Here is a 20,163-nt window from a genome sequence, read left to right as displayed (position 1 = left end):
AGCTAGAGCTGTGTTGGACGGAATCAGAATGTATGTTGGTAGGGCCTGTTCTCCGCCATAAAAGAGGTAAAACGGGAAATAGCCAGCAGTTTCGAGACGGGTAGAGTTGTAAGCAAAGTAAGGTAGAGCAAGGTCCCAGTCATGGTGTTCGGCTGAAACTTATTTCGATAGCATGTCTGCAAGGATTCCGTCCATAGGCTCAGTGAGGCCGTTCTCTCGCGGATGGTAGAAAGTGCGTAAGCTTATTCTGTATAAAGCAGGCGCGCATGATATTGCGAATGACTTAGGAAAACGTGCTGCCAGGGTCTGTGAGTATTTCACAGGGAGCACCATGCATCAAGATTAAAATTGTATTGTGAAGAAAGTCCGCAACATCCATTGCGCAACTGGTCGGAAGACCACGCGTTAAAGCGCAGCGGGTTGCGCAGTCTGCAGCGACAGCCACCCACTTGTTCCCCGATGTGGATTAAGGAAAACAACCAAGAAGGTCTAAGCCTATGCGATGGAATGTCTCCGCCAGAATGTCCAGTGGCTGCAATATTGTCCATATGAAGCAAAGTGTAGCGTGCTACTGTGGTAAATCCGAAAATATATATTCCGACATTATGCGATATCAGTGCACCCCGCAGTACCAATAAAGTAAAGCATGAGTTTGTGCGTTGCACGGAGAGTTCCCTTTAGAAAATAAACGAATGTCTGCCATAATCTAGCAAATATTTTCAGAGGCTACGCTACTCGGCTTCTTAAATGCGGTGCTTAGCTTCAATGTGAATCTGCTATGAATAGAGTTACGAACATGAGTGAGCTAGTGAAAAGTTGTCATATGTAAGAGGCATGCGGCGAAAAAAGAAAGGAAGAGGACGATGTGTGCGGATGCGTCCGAACGGCACGAGCTCTCGAGGCGCGGGGCCCGAACTGTGATCGGGAGAGAAGCGCCTTTATCGACGTGGCTCAGGGCCAAGAACGTTGGAGTGTCAGCATCGCACTGACGATGGAAGCCATGGACGTTCGGTCAAGCCCGTGACGCTGGCGATCCAGGGTGTGGCCGTCGACCTCGGCGACATTCGAGCGAGGCTTCTTGGACCTACTGCAGCCTCTCACGACAGTGCCAGGCACTCCAGGAAAGGCCCCCCTTCAGAGGCAGACCAGCACGTACGATAGTCGCCGGGTCGTCTCGTTGGCACTAGCGACGGAACCCGGCATTAGGCCTAGCCTATGAGGCAAGAGTGCCATGTCACCGATGGAGTTCGGGAAACCGGCAGCAAATACAGGCGGGTCGACTGGCCGACATCAAGGCAGCAGCATCTACGGCGTCGGCTACGAGGAAGATCCAACAGGCATCAGGCTAGGAGAATACAGGCGATGACAAAAGGCTGCAAGGACGCTCCTTTCTGTTACTGCGCAGCCGTGGGCTAGGGTTGCCAGACATTCGCGTAGAAATCGCTAAGGACTGACGTGGCCAGCAATTAGGACAGGTTTAGTGACTGTTAAGTAGGTGGCTTAGGTGCCGGCGTCTCTACATGGTGTTTTAGTTGCATGAGTTTTGTTTTGAGCTTTTGAGTTCGGGTGAGTTAAAATTGGTACTCAGTAGTGGTGCTCTGGTGGTGCTCTGTGGTGCTCCGCGTCCGCCGACACCATCTCTCCCGACATCCGCACGCAGCCGAGATCAGGGACACGCGACCAAAGTTCACGGCAAAATTGGCGAGCCTGCCAGGATAGGATCCGTTCCATGATGCTATTTCGGCCTTGTCACTGATCCTGCTGGTTTAGAGATGGAGTGGGAACGTTTGGCGGCGATAGATGAAAATTTAAACCTTTCGAAGGAAGAGACGGTGGCGTTCTTAGAAAACAACACGAACGAGCGTGCGAAGAGCACAAAAAAGAAAAAATAAATTTTAGAATTGACGAAAAAAAAAGGGGGGGGGAGGGCTAGCAGAGATGGGCGCGGGCTCTCGTGATGGCACGAGTACACCCGGATCAGCGTCATCCGGCTCACCTTCTTCCAGGCCAAGGCAGGTTTGCCCTAGGCAATTGACGACACCTTTCGATGGCCGCGGATTGACCTGGATGCGTATTTGAATCGATTTGAAAAGATAGGAATCGGGCAAGGCTGCGAGAGAAGCGAGTGGGCTAACGCTTTCAACCTGTGTTTAGTGGCAGAGGCTCCGAGTGTTTTTGGGTGTATGCCAGCACAGGAGTCATTAGACTATGACAAGGTGAAGAAAACTTTATTGCAAAGATTCAGGTTGACCACAGAAGGGTTCCGTAACAAGTTTAGGTCACGTAAGCCTGAAGATTCAGAAACAGGCAAGCAGTTCGCGTGTCGTCTGACAAATTATTTGGAGAGATGAATAGAACTGTCTGAGACGGACAAAACGTATGAAGGGGTTCACGACAAAGTCGTGGGTGAACAATTTCTTGCCAGGTGTAGCAGCAGTTTCGCGATATTCCTTAAAGAAAGACAATTACGCACTGTGGAGCAGACGGCAGAACAAACAGACGAGATCGTAGAGGCACAAGGATTGAGAAATTTTGGAACGGGTGACAAAATGCGCACACGACAGCAGTAGGAAAGACGAAGAACCAGGGGCGATGTAGTAGACAGAGGGGACCCCGGAGATGTTTTCTATGTAACCGGTTAGGTCATGTAGTGGTGAACTGCCGAGTGAGAGGTAATCGTCACGAAACACTGGTGGTTTGCCAGTTGTGCCAAAAGAAATGTCACAAGGCCGACGAATGCAGGACTAGGCCCACGGATAAGACGGCTTGTATCATGATGTGAAAAGACGATGGACAAATAGAGCAGGACATGCCTGTAGTGGAAGGCGAGGTACAAGGATGCAAAGCTACGGTCTTGAGAGACCGGGGAACCAATACTATTTTAGTAAGAAGTAGTCTGGTGCCACCGGAAAGCATGACAGGGTGCTTTAAACCAGTGGTCTCGGTAGATAAGGCGATTATATATCTACCTGAGCACGGATTCATATATCGACACCCTATTAAACACGGCTGGCCACAGCTAGATGTTTGCAGGACTCCCTTTATGATTTGATTCTGGGAAATGTACCTGGGGTGAGGAAGGCAGACGACCCAGACCCAAGTTGAAAGAGGAAAGGGAATGACGTGGAACCGACAGAACGCTCAGAACCGCAGAAAGAGGGGATGAAAGGGACAGACGTAGGAGCTGCAGTACAAACACAAGCAAGCACTAGCAGTACCAAACCTCTTACAGCATTGCAGGTTACAGCCATTAAGGGATAAAATATAACGGTTGCATAATTTAAAGAAAAACAGAACGAGGAGCATTCATTAAGAAAGCGTGAACTAAACATAGGGGAACTGCTGCGAAGGCAAAGGAGTAGGACAGTGGTGGAGTTCATAGAGAAGAATAGCCTATTGTACTGGAAGTGTGTGTTTAGCACACGTAGGGAAGTGCTGCAGTCGATGGTCTCGAAAGAACTCAGGGTTACAGTGCTGAAGATAGGGCACGATAGTGTCATGGCATGTCACCAAAGAGAAAGGGACACGTTAGAAAGGGTCACAGAAGAGTTATTTTGGATAGGGGTGCAGAGTGACCTAAAACGGTATGGGAACTCATGTGATGTATGCCAAAAGACATTGGCTAAGGGACACGTAAAAAGTATGAAGAGAGAAAGGAAATAGAAAAGAGGAAGAGCGAGAAGACTAGAGTTTGCATGGTGATTGCCGAACAGAAAGACCGCAGGGAAGTGCACACTTATATTGATGAAAAGACCTTGAGGGTAGAGATGGTTAGGTTGAACCAAGCCCTAGCGGCAATACAAGTAGAGAAGAGACTTGATTCGAAAGTTAGAGGAAGTGTTTTAAGATCTCCCCAGATGGACAGTGGTGCAATGCGGTGTGCAGTGTGGTGTGTGGTGTGGTGTGGTGCAGTGGTGGAAGTAGTGCGATGCGAGCTATATTAGTAGTAGTGCAGATTTCATGAGTAGGGGTGTTGGAGGGGTGAAATATCAATAGTGCAATGCGGGCGAATAAGTGTAGTACACATGTAAAGTGGTGGGAACAATGAAGTCGCAAACGTTGTTAACAGTGCATTTGGTGAAACTTATGTGACAGTGTGACGTGTTGTGAGCCACGACGACCCAAGAAAGAGCATCCAAGTCACAGTGGGAGAGTGAAATTCGCCCCCAAGAAGACCGAGAAAAGGCAGCTATTGAAAAAAAAAACTGAAAAGAGGACCCATATCATATGTAAGAGGAATCTGGCGCAGAAAGAAGAGCACGATGTGCACGTATCAGTCAGAACGGCACGAGCTTTCGAGGCGCGTGATCCGAGCTGTAGTCGAGGGAGAAGCGGCGCCGAGCTGGGATTAACGACGTGGCTCTAAGACAAGAAAGTTGTAGCGTCAGGATCCCACTGGCGATGGGAGCCATGAAGGTTGGTCAAGTCCGTGACGCTGGCAGTCCAGGCTGTGGCCTTCGACCTCAGCGACGTTCGAGCGACGCTCCTTGGACTAGCTGCAATCTCTCAGGGCAGTGCCGGGCACCCCAGGAAGGATCGCTCTTCAGAGGCAGACCAGCACATACCACAGTCCCCGGGCCGTCTTGTCGGCACTCGAGGAATTAGCGGCGGAACCCGGAGTTAAGCCTAACCGGTGAGGCCGAAGTGCCCCGTCACCGTCGGAGTTCGGGACACCGGCATCAGAGACGGACGAGTTGACTGGCTGATATCAAGGCAGCAGCGTCCGTGGCATCGGCGATGAGGAAGATCCGACAAGCATCTTACTCAGAAATACGTGAGACGACAGAAGTTAAGAACATTCATACGTCGCAACCATAGGCTAGGGTTGCCGGATTTTCACTTAGGAACCACTAAGGAAGAACATAGACGACGATAAAGATATATTTAAGCTATGGAAGTGTTACTATTCCTTAGTGCAGTTTTATTTTTAGTCAATTGAGTTTTGAGGGGTTTTTTTATTTTTTTAGTTTGGGTTAATTAAAAAATTTTGCTGTGTTGCCCTGCGTCTCCCGACTCCATCTTTCCTAACATGCGCACGCCCCGAGATCAGTGACGCGCGACAAGGTTCGCGACAAAAGTCGAGCACGGAATTAACAGCAGACTGCACTGACATTGAGAAACGAAGCATTGAAAAGATGTTCTCTGCCACTGAGTTCTACTTGGCACGCATATTAATCATGCCACAGTGTAAGAATAGCTTTTGTTATCACACGCCATGGCGGGCAGCGCAGCCAAATAGTGTACGCAGCTGCGGTCCTGGTGGGCCGCCACGCTGCGCAACTAACTTGAACTTGACCGCTTTGGTATTTTTACTGCCGAGCACGTTTAGCACTAGACAAATACGAGGAGAGCGAAAGGAACCACGAACGACATGGGCGGTAACTTATTCAGTACAAATACGCGGGTATATGTACACAAAGATCCCACATGAGCAGGCCGCAACGACCAGATTACAAATGCGATAACTTGTCAAAGAAGCTCATCTTCGTGTAATAAAACGCCATACAACCTAATGGAAATATTACTGACACAGTACGCACATGTCTTCTTTACATGATATGATCGTCAAGGGCGAATTAAACCGGACAGCACGTTAACTAATGTAAGCCAGGTGCGGACTTATCAAGAAGACAGGGACGGACCGTATCAATCTCGCTTACATTAGGTTGTATTGCACGGAGGTCAGCTTCTTTCACAAGTGCTTGCCTCGTTGTGTAATCTGCATCTCTAAACCTCATCACAGCGTTCTGCGGATGTGAAATCTACAATGTTTACCTGCGTATTTGTCCTGAATCAATTCATTACCGCCCGTTTCGCTGTCCTCCGCTTTCTTTCGTAGCACACACGACATGTACCACGTTGCATCCGCGTTCGGCGCCCGTGCCGCGCCGTAGCGAACCGTGGCAGCCTAGAATCACTGAGGGAATTTGTCAGGTATCACATTTGTTTTCCGCGTCCACCGCCTGCCACGGCCGCGGGTGATTGGGTCACTCGTGTCACGTGATCCTTTGCCGCCATATCCTTTCGAAGCGCTTTCAGTAGGTACGTCGAAGACGAAGAGTGCACAGCGCCTACGGAGCGCGTGCATTTTGTGGCTTGCGAGAGCACTTTGTTTCTCGTGAACACAGGTGACAGAAGTTGCCGTAAGATTATGCTTGGTTGCTGCGCCTTCGCGTGTAGCAACCAAACGGAGTCCCGAAAAAGCATTTTTCTACATTTCGTGCGGGAAGGATGACCGGGATCGACGTTCTACGTGGCTGCAGAAAATTGTCCGCAAAAACTTCGAGCCCTCGAAGAGCACCCTCTTGTGCGAGGTGTGTTCGTTCAATGTTTTACGCGCAGTTTACGTGCAGTTTGCTCGACATTTATTGCTTTCAAGCGACTGTACTTGCGTGCGACCGCTAAACATTACATGTGCGGTGCGCGCACGTCACTCTGCTTGGAGATTTTTAAAAGAAGCGAGTTATTACAAGTGGTTTCTAGTGAGGTGTTCGGTTCGCGCAGCCCACTCTGCTTCGCGCCATTGTTTCATGTTCCGTTCTCGCGGCTCGTTCTGCTTCACGCTATTGCAAATCACGTTGTGCTCACCTTTTAAGTAAGCTCTTCGATTCCCGCGGCCAGCTCTGCTTCGCGCTACTCTTTCCAGCAAACGATTCGCGCGGCTCGCGTTGCTTCGCGCTATTGAAAATCACGTAGTACCTACCTTTCAAATAACATTTTTGGTTCATGCGGCCAGCTCTTCCTTGCGTTATTTTTTATTCTACGTGTGTTCTTTCAAGGAACAGCAACGAGAAAGCCTGCCTGGCAGGGGAGGCCTGCTAAATTTGGAAAAGAGACGGGAAATGCCTAACTGAGGTATCGATAGCACTAACCACCAAAGAAAAGCACTTCCTGAGTGCTTACATTGAATATGGTCCCTATCTTGTTTATGGTGGGACGTAATTATGCTTTGCCGTTTTTTGAGGGCCACTTTGAATTTTGCTAGGTAGCACATGCGTGAGTTCTTTTTTTCATTTATATGTGGGTTACTAGCAATAAACTTTCAGCGTCTGTAAAAATGGGTTGTGTGTAAACATTGACCCCGATACACATTTCAAGAAAACGTCGACCAACCAGATTGCCACCAGCCCACAGCTGATAATCAAGAAGGTTCAGGTGACACACCACAAATGAGATAAGGAGCGACTAACGAAGACCGCCGTGTCCCCTTGTCGAACCATTGACTCTAGACTGAGGCTTTCCTTGTTTTCCCACAATTGACTCTGTAGTTGTAACGTTAACATAAACACAACCGTTGGGCTAGATTGCCGTGTGTACAGTCGAATGCCTGCTATTGTGTTAACATTTCGTGGCCCACAGTAGGTGCCCTCAGCTGAACAGGTTCTTCAACGTTGTGGACAATACTTATTTGAAAGTAGGCGAAAAGATAGGCAAGATTCAGCAGTTTTAGTACAAGATCTAGAGATGCTTCCGCCCGTCCGGAGTGTTTTACGAGACGAAAACCTCAGCACCGACAAGTCAATGGCACACTATTACGGCCGCCTCAAATGCAAAATGTTTATTAGCGGCAAACCTGCTTGGTTTGACTATAAGATATGCATGATGTGTTCTTCTAATGGGTATGTCTATGCGATGTATATATAGCTCGCGAATTGCGAAGGATGGCAAGACACCTCTCCAGCTCAGAGTCATTAGCAATATGGTATCTTTCCTGCCCGCCCCTGAAGAGCACGAAGTCTACTTTGCTAATTTTTCCACCTCGCACAGTTTCCAGACGAAACTGACTGACCAGGGAATATGAGCAACGGGGTATCTTCGAGAGACGAGAACCTGTGGCTGTCCGCTGAAAACGGGAAAAGAGGTGCTTTCAACTACAAGTGTGACGAGGCGGTGTACGCATGCAGATGGAACGACAAAGCGGTAGTGACAGCTTGCTCAAATCACCTCAGCCCCCCCCCCCCCCCCCCCCCGAGCCAGTTCATAACGTAAAACACTTCTCACGATTCTCCAAAACGCTGCAGAAATTCTGATAATTGTCTACCATTGCGTATGCATTGTTTGGTTCGGCTGTCACTTTTTTCCCCTAGTTTTAGGGCCGTATAACGTAAAACTATTCCAATATGTTTTTATTCCAATCTCCTGACGTCAAATTTGCGCAACCGCCGATGCAAGCATCGGCTGGTCACCCGCAGGGTTATCTGAACAAACCAATCATATGCTCCCCTCGTTCATAGGCGGTCACTTTTGCTTGCTTGAAAAACGAATAACATTCCCTGCATTGAGCGGCTTGTCTTATCTAATTGGCTCACAAACGAGTAGGAACATGCTCAAGTGGAGAGAGATTCGACAGGGCCGAGCCACTGCACTGAATATCGATAACCGGATGAAGAGGGTGGTGCCGGCGTCTGCGATTGGTCCGCTTTCTCCTACTTAGCTTGCGGTGGCTCGTCGACAATCGCGGCGGCATGCAACGGAAGCTTAAGAACGACGCTAAAACGGATCCTCAGTGAAGAAGGGTTGGCAGAACGAGGTCGCAAATGTGCCGAAAGTTCTCAGAAACGTTACACGGCCAGGCACAAAGATTTATTACGCGCAAATAAACCCATGCTCTCCGTTAGGGGCGAGTAGCCAGTGCCGCAGCGATTGGTGGCAGCCATTTTTTTTTCCATTCGGAACGGGGCAGCCTGCGGCTACACAGAAGAACATTCAGTTTTGTTCGGCATATTAATACACTGTAAAGGGGGTTTATTCAGGTCGTACGACCAACGCGGCAACAGCAGGTAGGGCGCAGCCAGCGAACGAACTGGGTACGAGACACGCGATGGCAACGGGGCTTTTCAGCCTGCCGATCTTCTTCGTCACAATCACCCCCGGAATTGAAGAGTAGCCATCCTGGCGACCTAGGAAGAGGTGGGCAGGTCGTAGTACTGCTTCAGCCGGTCAATGTGCACAGTCTCTCGCCCTCGTCGACGGAGATCGGGAGATGGCGATACGGGTTCGACCACGTAGTTCACTGGTGATGTTTGTGCAACCACGCGGTAGGGCCCGTGGTACATCGGGAGGAGCTTGGACGAAAGGCCAGGAGCAGCAACAGGCGGGACCCAAAGCCACACGAGTGAGTCGACGGGGAAGGGGTGAGGGGGAGGATTGAGGTCATGGCGCTCTTTTTGGCGGCACTCTTGAGTAGACGTCAAAGAACGGGCCAGTTGTCGGCATTTCTCGGCGTGCTGAGCAATCGCAGAAACAGGTGAGCATTCAGCAGGGTCCGGCCGGTACGGGAGAACAGTATCAATGGTGCTGGAGGGATGGCGGCCGTAAAGCAAAAAGAATGGCGAGAATCCAGTAGTGGCTTGAGAGGCAGTGTTATATGCGTCAGTGACGAACGGAAGTACAAGATCCCAGTTGGAGTGGTCGGATGCAACATACATTGATAGCATGTCACCAAGAGTTCTGTTGAATCGTTCTGTTAAGCCATTGGTCTGTGGATGATAAGCAGTAGTAGTGCGGTGAATAATTTGGCATTCAGATAGGAGTGACTGCAGGACGTCTGAGAGAAATACGCGGCCTCGATCGCTCAGCAGTTCACGAGGGGTGCCATGGCGGAGAACGAAGTTGTTTAGTATGAACGAGGCGATGTCTTTTGCTGATGCAACAGGCAAGGCCGGCGGTTTCAGCATACCGTGTCAAATGATCTAGGGCCACAACAATCCATCGGTTGCCAGCGCCAGTAGATGGAAGAGGCCCGTATATATCAATGCCGACGCGGTCGAATGGCTGAGCTGGGCAGGGAAGTGGTTGGAGAGGTGCGGTGGAGAGATGCGGGACACATTTGCGTCGCTGGCAGGCAATGCAGGAGCGTACGTATTTGTGGACGAAGGTGTACATACCTCCCCAATAATATCGTAGGCGAAGCCGTGTGTAGGTTTTTGACGCTCCGCCGTGACCACACTGTGGGTCAGAAAGAAAAGCGGAGCATAAATCTTGTCGTAGGTGGCGAGGCACTACTAAGAGCCATTTGCGGCCGTCATTGTGGTAGTTGCGGCGGTATAAAAGTCCGTCGCGGATTGTGAAATGCTGCGCCTGTCGGCGTAACGCTCGAGGTGCCGAAGTTGCCGGAGGATTTGACAAAAAGTCGAATATCATGACGATCCATGGGTCTTTTCGTTGCTCCGATGCCATGTCCAGGATGTCAAGTGGTGCGATGTCATGTCTGTAGGTAGAAGTGCTGCTGTCTGAAGTAACTGGGGAGCGCGAAAGGGCATCGGCGTCAGAGTGTTTGCGTCCAGAACGATAGACGACATGAATATCATATTCCTGGATTCGGAGGGCCCACCGAGCGAGGCGGCCCGACGGGTCTTTTAGGTTGGACAACCAGCAAAGAGCTTGATGATCCGTCACCCCGTCAAAGCGTCAACCGTAGAGATATGGACGAAATTTTTGAAGAGCCCATACGATAGCCAGGCAATCTTTTTCTGTGACTGAGTAATTGGCCTCAGGTTTCGTGAAGGCACGACTAGCAAAAGCGACTACGTATTCGGCATTAGTGTTCTTGCGTTGTGCGAGCACGGCACCAAGGCCGACACCACTGGCGTCAGTGTTAATTTCTGTATGTGCGCATGGATCAAAATGGCGCAAGACTGGCGGAGACGTGAGGAGGTCACGAAGAGTCGGAAAGGCATCATCAGAGGCTTCCGACCAAGCAGAAAGTTCATTGTCGCCTTGAAGAAGCTGGTTAAGTGGTGCGATCACTGTAGCAAAATTGCGAACGAAACGTCGAAAATAGGAGCGTAGGCCAATGAAGCTGCGTAGTGCGTCCAAGTTAGTGGGTTTCGGAAATTCCGATACGGCGCGAAGTTTATCAGGATCAGGAAGAATGCCTTCTTTGGAGACAACGTGGCCTAATATATTCAGTTTTCGTGCTGCAAATCGGCACTTTCTTAAGTTAAGCTGGAGTCCAGCATTCCGGAGACTGGTCAAAACTTGATGTAAATGCCAAAGATGGGTCGAAAAATCAGGGGAAAAGACGAGAACGTCGTCGAAGTAGCAGAGGCAAGTATGCCACTTCAGGCCACGTAGGATGCCGTCCATCATGCGTTCGAAGATGGCAGGCGCATTGCACAGACCGAACGGCATCACAGTGAATTCATACAAGCCATCTGGTGTTACAAATGCGGTTTCAGAACAGTCAGCGTCAGCCATGGGCACCTGCCAGTAGCCAGAGCGGAGATCTAAGGAGGAAAAAAACTCCGCTCCTTGCAAACAGTGAAGTGCGTCGTCAATACGTGGCAACGGGTATACATCCTTTCTGGTAATCTTGTTAAGCCTTCGATAATCGACGCAAAATCGTATGGTGCTGTCTTTCTTTTTAACTACGATGACTGGCGATGCCCAAGGACTACTAGAAGGCTGCATGACACCGCGATTGAGCATATTGTTCACCTGGTCATTGATGACGCGTCTTCCAGTCGCCGATACTCGGTAGGGACGCTGTCGAATTGGTGCATGGCTCCCAGTGTCGATAGTGTGCGAAACAGTCGTTTTGCGGCCGAGTGATGTTGCTTGGCAATCAAAGGAGGAAGAGAAGCCTTGGAGCAAGCGAAGGAGTTCGTCGCGCTGCGTCGTCGTAAGGTCACTGGCAATAGCTGGCGTAAAAGAACACGGTAGTGACTGTGGACGCGATGCCTCGAGAGCAGCAATATAAGTGGAGTCGTCCATCGTGTCAAATATTGAAGATGAGGTCAGTGGCTCTGCTCTGCCAAGGCTTTCACGGCGGCGTAAAGTAATCAGTTTAGCCGATGGGTTTGAGACGCCTATGAGAGAGGCGCCCACTTGGAACTCGAGGACGGCGAACGGCAGTGGTAGTGAACGGCGGCAAACTAGGAGTTCAGATGGAGCGAAGAGTACTGTGCCGTCATCTACATAGTCACAAGAGACACTGACAAGGGTGGAAGATCAGGCAGGTATAACGGTGTCTTCTGAAACAGAGATTTTGCGGCAATGGTCCTTGTGGTCAGTGATAATATCAGTCGAAAACTGAAACAGCTCGATTTCGGCGCGGGCGCAGTCAATGATCGCATGATGTGTGGAGAGAAAGTACCAACCTAATATGACGTCGTGTGAACATGATGGCAACACGATGAATTCTATGATATAGAGGACATCCTGAATTACGACATGAACAGTGCAGGCGCCGGATGGCTCTACGTGCTGCGCGTTGGCAGTTCGAAGAGACAGTCCAGAAAGCGGCGTTGTCACTTTTCCCATCTTGCGGCAAATACGGGCATCTATCGCTGAAAGTGCAGCGCCGGTGTCGATAAGTGCTAGCGTCAATGTTCCTTCTATTGCGACTTCAATAACGTGCTTCGGGGAAGTGTGAGGCCTTATACGTTTCGCTGGCACCGCAGTTCTCGCCTCCTGAACTGCGATATTTAGTTTTCCTGGCGCAAAGGGCCCCTATGCCGGTGCATGGGGGAAAGCGAGCGGCGGTGAGGAGAAGGTGAATGGCGAGCGGCGGAGAATGCGGTGTCGACAACAGGAGGAGATTCAAAGGTGTCCGAATAGTTGCGGCGTTGTTGGAAACGTGGCGCATATGGACGCACATTGTTCGGGACGTTCGGTGTAAGGAGGCGACAGTAACGTGCTGCGTGTCCAGCACGGCCACGAGAAAAACAAATCGGGCCATTGTCTTCAGTGCGCCAATGATCTTGAGGTCGTGCATACTGCACCAATGGCCGGACTGGAGCGGATACGGGCGGGCGCAAAGGCGGGCGAAGGGGACCGTAGATCTGTGGTGCAGGCCTCGAAGCGACTTCGGCGTACGTCATGGGAGCGGCAACCGGAGCCTGCTGCAGGGAAGGTGGAATGTGGTCACCAATTGGAGAGCGGGCGCCAACGGGGAATTCGACTGGCCGTGTGTAAGGGGAATCAGAGAAAGCTGACGAGCCACCTCTTCAGGGACCAACTCCTTGATCTGTAGCAGTAGCGACGTGTTATCCGGAGAAACAGCCAAGCTAGACATTGAAGTCGCCTGAGGAGGAGATTGGCGGGTGGCTAGGCGTTGCTTGCGGAGTGCGTCGAAGCTTTGGCAGAGACTGACGAGTTCAGAGACTGTCGCCGGATTTTTCGCCAACAGCATCTGGAAGGCGTCGTCTTCAATGCCTTTTAAGATATAGCGGATCTTCACGGCATCAGCCATTGTGACGTCAACGCGGTTGCAGAGGTCGACAACATCTTCTATATAACTTCTAAATGTCTCCCCGCACTGTTGCGCACGACTGCGCAAACGTTGCTCGGCGCGAAGCTTGCGAACGGCGGGGCGCCCGAATACCTCCGTCACGTTAGTTTTGAAGGCTGCCCACGTCGTGAGATCACGTTCATGGTTGCGCTGCCACACGCTGGCGACACCGCTCAAATAAAACGATACGTAATTCAGTTTTTTGGTGTCGTCCCAGTGGTTGTGGATGCTCACCCGGTCGTAGTCAGCGAGCCAGTCTTCTACGTCATGGTCTTCGGTACCACTGAAGATGGGTGGGTCGCGTTGACGCAACGGGCCGGGGCAGACCACGGTAGTCATTGGGGCAGCGGGTTGTGGTTGCGGTGGTCCTTCCGGCATAATGAAGACAGGCTGCAGTGTCCGGTTGCGAAGTTCCAGAATTCCGGTTGCACCCAGCAACTCCACCAATTGTAAAGGGGGTTTATTCGGGTCGTAGAGAAGCAGCGACCAACGCGGCAACAGCAGGTAGGGCGCAGCCAGCGAACGAACTGGGTACGAGACACGCGATGGCAACGGTGCTTTTCAGCCTGCCGATCTTCGTCGGCACAGCACGTTTATCGCGTAGGCGTCACTTTGATGTGGTAAGATTTTGCGGTTTTGTGATGTCGCGTGACAAGCAGGTGAAGTGGATGCAGGCCGGAAACTTTTGACCAATAGCCGAGGGCTAATGGCAAAAAGGCGTCGAATCATGAATAACTATTTTTGTTTTGTTCGGTGAAATTATGCATAATGAGTGTGTACACGTCATATCAGATGGAAAGCTATCGCGGTTTTCTTGACGTCGCGTGACAGAGAGGTGAAGTGGGGTGGTCCAAAAAAGTTTTTGACCAATCGCGATGGGTTGATTGCAGAATTGGCATAGAAAAGTTTCGCATAGCTTCACGTTATAGCGCCCTTCCTTACTTGCTTTTTCTAGCTTATGCGCATCTACCCGTGACCTTCCAGGTGCCAAAGAATGCTTACATTCCAGTAGGTAATTGCCAAATTTTCTCGCCAGAACTCCCTTCGCACGTGCGTTATTTGCTTAAACAACTCCATTTTTTCCGACAGTTCTCTAAATTTATATAAACTGTCTAACTAATGAATTTCTTATGCGAAATGTTTACTCTTTTGTTTCGAAACTAGTGCTCTGGAATCTTGTTCTTTTTTTCTTGTGCTTCCTGTTATTTGGGTCTGAAATTCACACCTGCCAACTTTTACGATGCTATCGTAAAGTGCCTCATTTCTACAGCATGAATACCATTGCTGTATTGATGCCAATAACATTACCATCTTTTCGCTAGTGTCTGACCTAAGGCTGAACGCCTCCCAACAAGCGAGCGTTTCATATCGGTTCATATTTAAAACAGCGCCAAAAAACACGGACAAGGGAGGACACAGGACGAGCGCTGACTGTCAACAACACCTTTATTGGTGTTGTTGGCAGTAAACGAAAGCTAAAATAAACGAAAGCCGGAGAACACCTGGACCGTGCAATAAGCAACATGTCGCCAAGCCTGTACATTGCAGTACCAATGTAGTGTATTCCATTCCCACCTCTTGCAGCTGCACTTACACAGGGCAAACAGGACGCTGTATCAATGAACGTTTGCGCGAGCATGCTCACTGTGTCAAGATTAAGACTGGCAGTAATCTGGCTGTTCATTGTGCCAAGTGTGGCTGTACTCCACTCCTTGACCACACACGTGTGTTGAAAAGGTACAGCAAACAGGGGTGCGATCTTGTACGCGTTCCAAAATAGAACGGAGGCGGTTCGTTCTTTACGTCACGAAATAGGCGGTATGTTCCGTTCCGTTCGTCCGATAGCAGACGACACAGAATGATTTACAGCAGATAACACGTCACACTTGACGTCATGGCGTTCGGCACGGTTCAAATTGACGAATCGTATTTGGCTCGGTGGAACGAACCGCCTCCGTTCTATTTTGGAACGCGTACAAGATCGCACCCCAGATGGCCACAGAAATCTTTGAGGCATTTTCAATGTGTCAGTAAGGAGCCACCTGTGTTAGTTAGACCTGTGTCGATATATATATATTAGTCATATAATGAGAAGCCATGGCTTCTCATTATATGACTAATAAATATCGGGCCCCTCGGTTAACCCCCTTTCTTCTCGTTTATATATATATATATATATATATATATATATATATATATATATATATATATATATATATATATATATATAGAACCCAAGGTGGTCGAAATTTCCGGAGTCCTCCACTACGGCGTGCCTCATAATCAGAACGTGGTTTTGGCACGTAAAACCCCATAATCTAATCTAATATATATATGCAGGCTGTCCCAGCTAACTTGGACCAAGATTTTGTAACAACCTGTGTTCTTCAGAACAGAAATTCCATGGATGTTTGCGTTTATCAAACCTACAGTACCATATTTCTGCTCTTCTTTTGAGTAATTAGCTGAGATGAATTAATCAACTTTTTAAATATACCTTGAAACGTTCAGGCGTCAATAGGAAAGTTGCGGAGCTACTCAAATATTGCCCAACCCAGGAACTTCCAACGAGATAGACTTAGCGCGGCCGTTTTTATTCTGGAAAAACGAAAGCCTGTGGAGTTTAAAAAAATACCGTGTCAGGGCGCTCTGTGCTCCCATACATCTATTGCCTTCGTTTATGCATACACCAAGGTATTTATATTACTTTACCCGAGGTATTTCCTGGCCTTGTATTGTAGCTATCTGTTCACCGTTTCCATTGAATACCATAACACCTGATTTTCTAATACTAAATTTCGAACCTAAAGTGTAGCCTTCTTCTCCACAGATATTAGCCAGACGTTGTATATCACTTTGCTTGTTAGCTAGCAAGAAAATGTCGTCCGCATACGATAAACCTGAAAGCTGCTGCCCTACTACTGTACCCGCCTGTTTGTATGAAGTATTAAACCCGATATTACTTCCTTCTACCACCCTCTCCATCCTCACCATGTATACATCATAAACAGCAGTGGGAATAAAGAGCACCCCTGCCTCAGTCCCTTGTTGATATAAACTTTCTCCTCGCTCCTCATCCCTTCGCATTCAACGCAAACGGTATTTTCTAGCTAAATTTCTCTCAAAAGCTGCAGACAATCGTCACTTAAGCCTTCCCCTTCCAGAATATCCCACAAAAGTTTGCGGTTTACTTTGTCATACGCTCCTGTAATGTCTAAAAAGACTCCACATAAAGGTCTGCATTATACGCTTGATATTTCAATACACTGAGTAAGAACAAATAAGTTATCATCCAAACGTTCACCTATTCTGAAGTCATCTTAAGCTTCTCCCAAAATGCCATTATTCTCTGCCCACGCTTGCAGCTTTAATTTGATTGCCTGCATTGCTAGCCTGTGTATTACCGATGTATTCGTGAATGGTCTATAAGAGTGAATTATATCTTTCTCCCCCTTACCTTCATAAATTAGATTCATTCTACTTTGTCGCCAACTGTCTGGTATTCGGCTATCTTTTAAAGTTTTTTCCACTGTTTTCACCAGAGGTTCCTTACTTTTTGGTCCTGGTTCATTAATCAGCCTAACGGAACCTCTTCTGGCCCTGTGGCTGTGCGCTTTGTAATTTTCTCTTCGGCTTTCTTCCAGTTGTAATTTGTCAGCCCCAGCTCCTCTTCCATCTGGTTCTTTCACGCTCTTTTTTTTTCTTCAAATACAAGCTCGTCATTACCTTAGAAAGATTCTGCTGTTATTTTTCGAGTGTCATTTAGTGCCGCTTCCCCTTCCAGTTTGTTTTCATCTTCGTCTAGGATATGTTGTTGTATTGTTGTTGAGCTCCCGAAGGAGGCCCTTTGTCGTGGCGCCAGCTGTCGTTGTCTGAGGGTCTATAAGGTGAGCGGCGAACATTGTTTCGTTGCGTCTTCGGTTTGAATGTCAACACCTAAGTGATAGCATTTTTACATTGTGGTCACACTTAAGTCCGAACTACCAAAACAGCGCGAACGAAAAGAAGGACTCAAATGCTGCGGACAACCTGCCCAAATTTGCGTCGTTGACATTTCTTCCAGCACATTATCAATATCTAACTGGCCACCCAAAAGTCCACAAAAAAGGTCCGTCGCAAAGTACATTCGGCCAAAACAAGCACCGGCGATCAGTAGCAGCGGTGCGCTGCGCGTCCATCAACGGACTCGTAAACTCAGTTAGGGGATTTCACATCGCAAGGCGCAATCTGTTAACGAAAGGCGCCGCAAAAGGGAGAGGGCTTCCCCGGAATAATTTGGACACATTTAGTTTATTTAGCACGTGCACACCATTCGTGGCGCACCATGGCGCACCATTCTGAACGCGCCTGTGCCGTGCCTCGACTCCATCGAAGAGCGCCGCGACGCGACGCTCAGCGGCACGACCGCGATGGCTGTTGCGACTGACGTCGTTTGTCACATTATTACACTACATGACCAGCATGAGCTTTAGGTCTACATTTAGTGTTCCCACTCGGGGATGCATTCACATATGCTCCGCCAGCCAACACATAAGCCGCGATCGCGTTTCATTTTCTGCATAACTGCCAAATCACCTGCGATTTTCATAGGAATTACCACCAGTTCCTTCCTTTCAAGAAAAATCATGCGCGGCAACCACGTATATTCTCAGTGGAGATAGCTACCAGGCTGCCGCCGTCGAACGATCTTTCACAATTCTGAGAACAATTCAGCTTTACCGGCTATGTGGCCACGAACGAAAGAGTCACGTACCTCCTGCGTCTCGTCCACCTCACTCGATGACATAATGAAGGCGACGCGGTAGATCCGCTGATGGGCGGCCAGGCGCCGTGGCGGTAAGGCGGCTGCGGGCTCGAACTGGCCCCACGGCAACCACAGAGAGCGACAGCGCGTCCGTTCGTCGTGCCTTTTCTTCTTCTTGTCATGCGCCTTGTGGGCGTGCCCACGCGCTACGATGGTGCCGCTACTAATGATGACGATGATGATGAACCTCTGTCGTGGCTCGCACCCCCTAAGAGTGATAGGCCAAGAATCGGGCTGCAGGAGCTAGCTAAAGGAAATTCTTACTTGACGACGATGCACAAAAGGTAAAAGAAATGCAAAAAAGGAGATGATGCAATAACTAGCGCTAGTGCTAACTAGTGCTAGTACTAGTGCTAGCACTAGCGCTAGTGCTAGCGACCAGTCAGAATACATTAAAGGTGAATGTTAAAGAGGGCCCAATCAAGGAGGAATTATCGCTAATAAAATATTTACAGAAACCAATTAAGGTGAAATGAATGCAGAATTGATATGTAGCATAAAGGTACACTATTTAGCAGGGCAATCGTTTTGTAACAGTTAAATAACTGCTGCTAGTTGTACTTGTGGTACAGTTAACATGTCGCTCATACCCACCATAAGAATGGGAGATATCCAAAATGCACAGTAAGCTGGCAACACTGACCTCGTCTTCCATCTTCTCTGAGGCGTTGCATATTACGCTTAAAGTGTTTGAGTGAGTGAGTGAAACAACTTTATTTGGTCCACTATGATTTTGCCCTTACCGGTACACTGTTGCTGCTAAATTTTTTGCTGAAAGATCCAATTTAGCAGTTTATTTAGCTCAATGAAATACTTGGCGCAGTTAACTGTCCGGTCTTAAAGAAAAAGTTCAAAGATGCCTTCGTTTATCGGGATGATTGAGTGGGTGCTATGAGCGTCCCCTTTGAAACGGGCCGTTGGTTGCACCACCAAGTTCTTGTTATTGTATTTCCTAATGCCCTACCTATACTTAAAAGGAGTTCAAGCACCGAACTTTCTGAACCACTCCTGGGAACTCTTATTTTTTGTATTCCACCCCCCGTAGCGATCTCCCTAGTTTGTTACCACCAAACTTCCGATCGCCTCTTACTAATCTCTATTACGTACTTGTTTACTTTGTCCCTGCTATCCCTGAGCCCAAGAGTTACAAGGAGGCCGCAGGAGCCTTAGCCGACCGCAGGACACACATCTTCACACTCTAATAAAACGTGCTCCATCCTTTCCCTAACTTTTACCGCAGCAAGCACATGCTTCTTCTTCGTTTTATGCGTCTGTCATACAACTGCTAATACAACATTCTTGTTCACATTTATGTCTCTTTTAGCTCTTTATAGGCGACAGCTTAAAGGCTTGCTGAGTACACGCACATAGAATTAGCCATATGGAAGCAGAGGAATTCGTTGTTTCGTATTTCAGCGATTTGGGCTCGAAGCATGTGCACGTCTGCCAATGGCTCCTGTTTTCGAATACCACAAAGCGCTCGGGCACCGTCTTCGCCTCAGGGATGCTAGAAACCTATGGATGGCTGTCAAAGAAGCTCGTGTTCCTTCTCGCCTCGAAGGATTCCCGTAGAAAGGCGGCGGCCCTTGCAGAGCTCGGTGTACATGACATCTTAACTGAAGAAGCAAGACCAACCAAAACTACGAATACACTAGCGCGGAGTTGTAAAGAAGAAAAGAAAAACACCTGCATGCGCTGCGAGCGAAAAACATGGAGTGCCGTTTTGTCCCGTCTGTCCGGGCCCATGTGTGGTCACTATCGGGGGAATAAAAGAGGCAAATAGAAGAAAACAGCATGTGCGTACATTTGGCTCCATGACCCGCCGTGTTTGCTTACTGGTAGTGGTGCTGGGATGCTAAGCACGGGGCCACAGGATCGAATCCCGGCCACGACGGCCGCATTTCTATGGGGGCGAAATGCGAAAACACCCGTGCACTTGGATTTAGGTGCACGGTAAAGAACAACAGGTGGTCCAAATTTCCACAGTCCTCCACTCATAATCAGATCGTGGTTTTGACCCGTAAAACCCCATAACTAAAAAAAATGCGCTCTATGGAATGGAACTCGAAAACGACACATGGAAACTAGCGGCACTTCTGAGGCACCAACGGACATGGCCGATTCG

The 20,163-nt window shown here is 48.9% G+C and overlaps 1 protein-coding gene across 1 annotated transcript in view; it reads right to left on the bottom strand.

Moving 5' to 3' along the window:
* Positions 1-19,939, bottom strand: part of LOC135897890 (uncharacterized) — a 164,811-nt gene extending 144,872 nt beyond the window's left edge. Inside the window, exons 1-2 of the mRNA XM_070533200.1 lie at positions 19,875-19,939; positions 17,988-18,246 (exon numbers count right to left, since the gene is read on the bottom strand). Coding sequence (XP_070389301.1) covers positions 17,988-18,246; positions 19,875-19,939 — 324 coding nt within the window. The remainder of the gene's footprint in view (positions 1-17,987; positions 18,247-19,874) is intronic.
* Positions 19,940-20,163: the final 224 nt, after the last annotated feature.

Source organism: Dermacentor albipictus, chromosome 2 (assembly GCF_038994185.2).
Source record: "Dermacentor albipictus isolate Rhodes 1998 colony chromosome 2, USDA_Dalb.pri_finalv2, whole genome shotgun sequence".
Classification (NCBI taxonomy): Eukaryota; Metazoa; Arthropoda; class Arachnida; order Ixodida; family Ixodidae; genus Dermacentor; species Dermacentor albipictus.
Note: the sequence above shows the minus strand (reverse complement) of the source record. Positions and strands in the feature narration are given on the sequence as shown.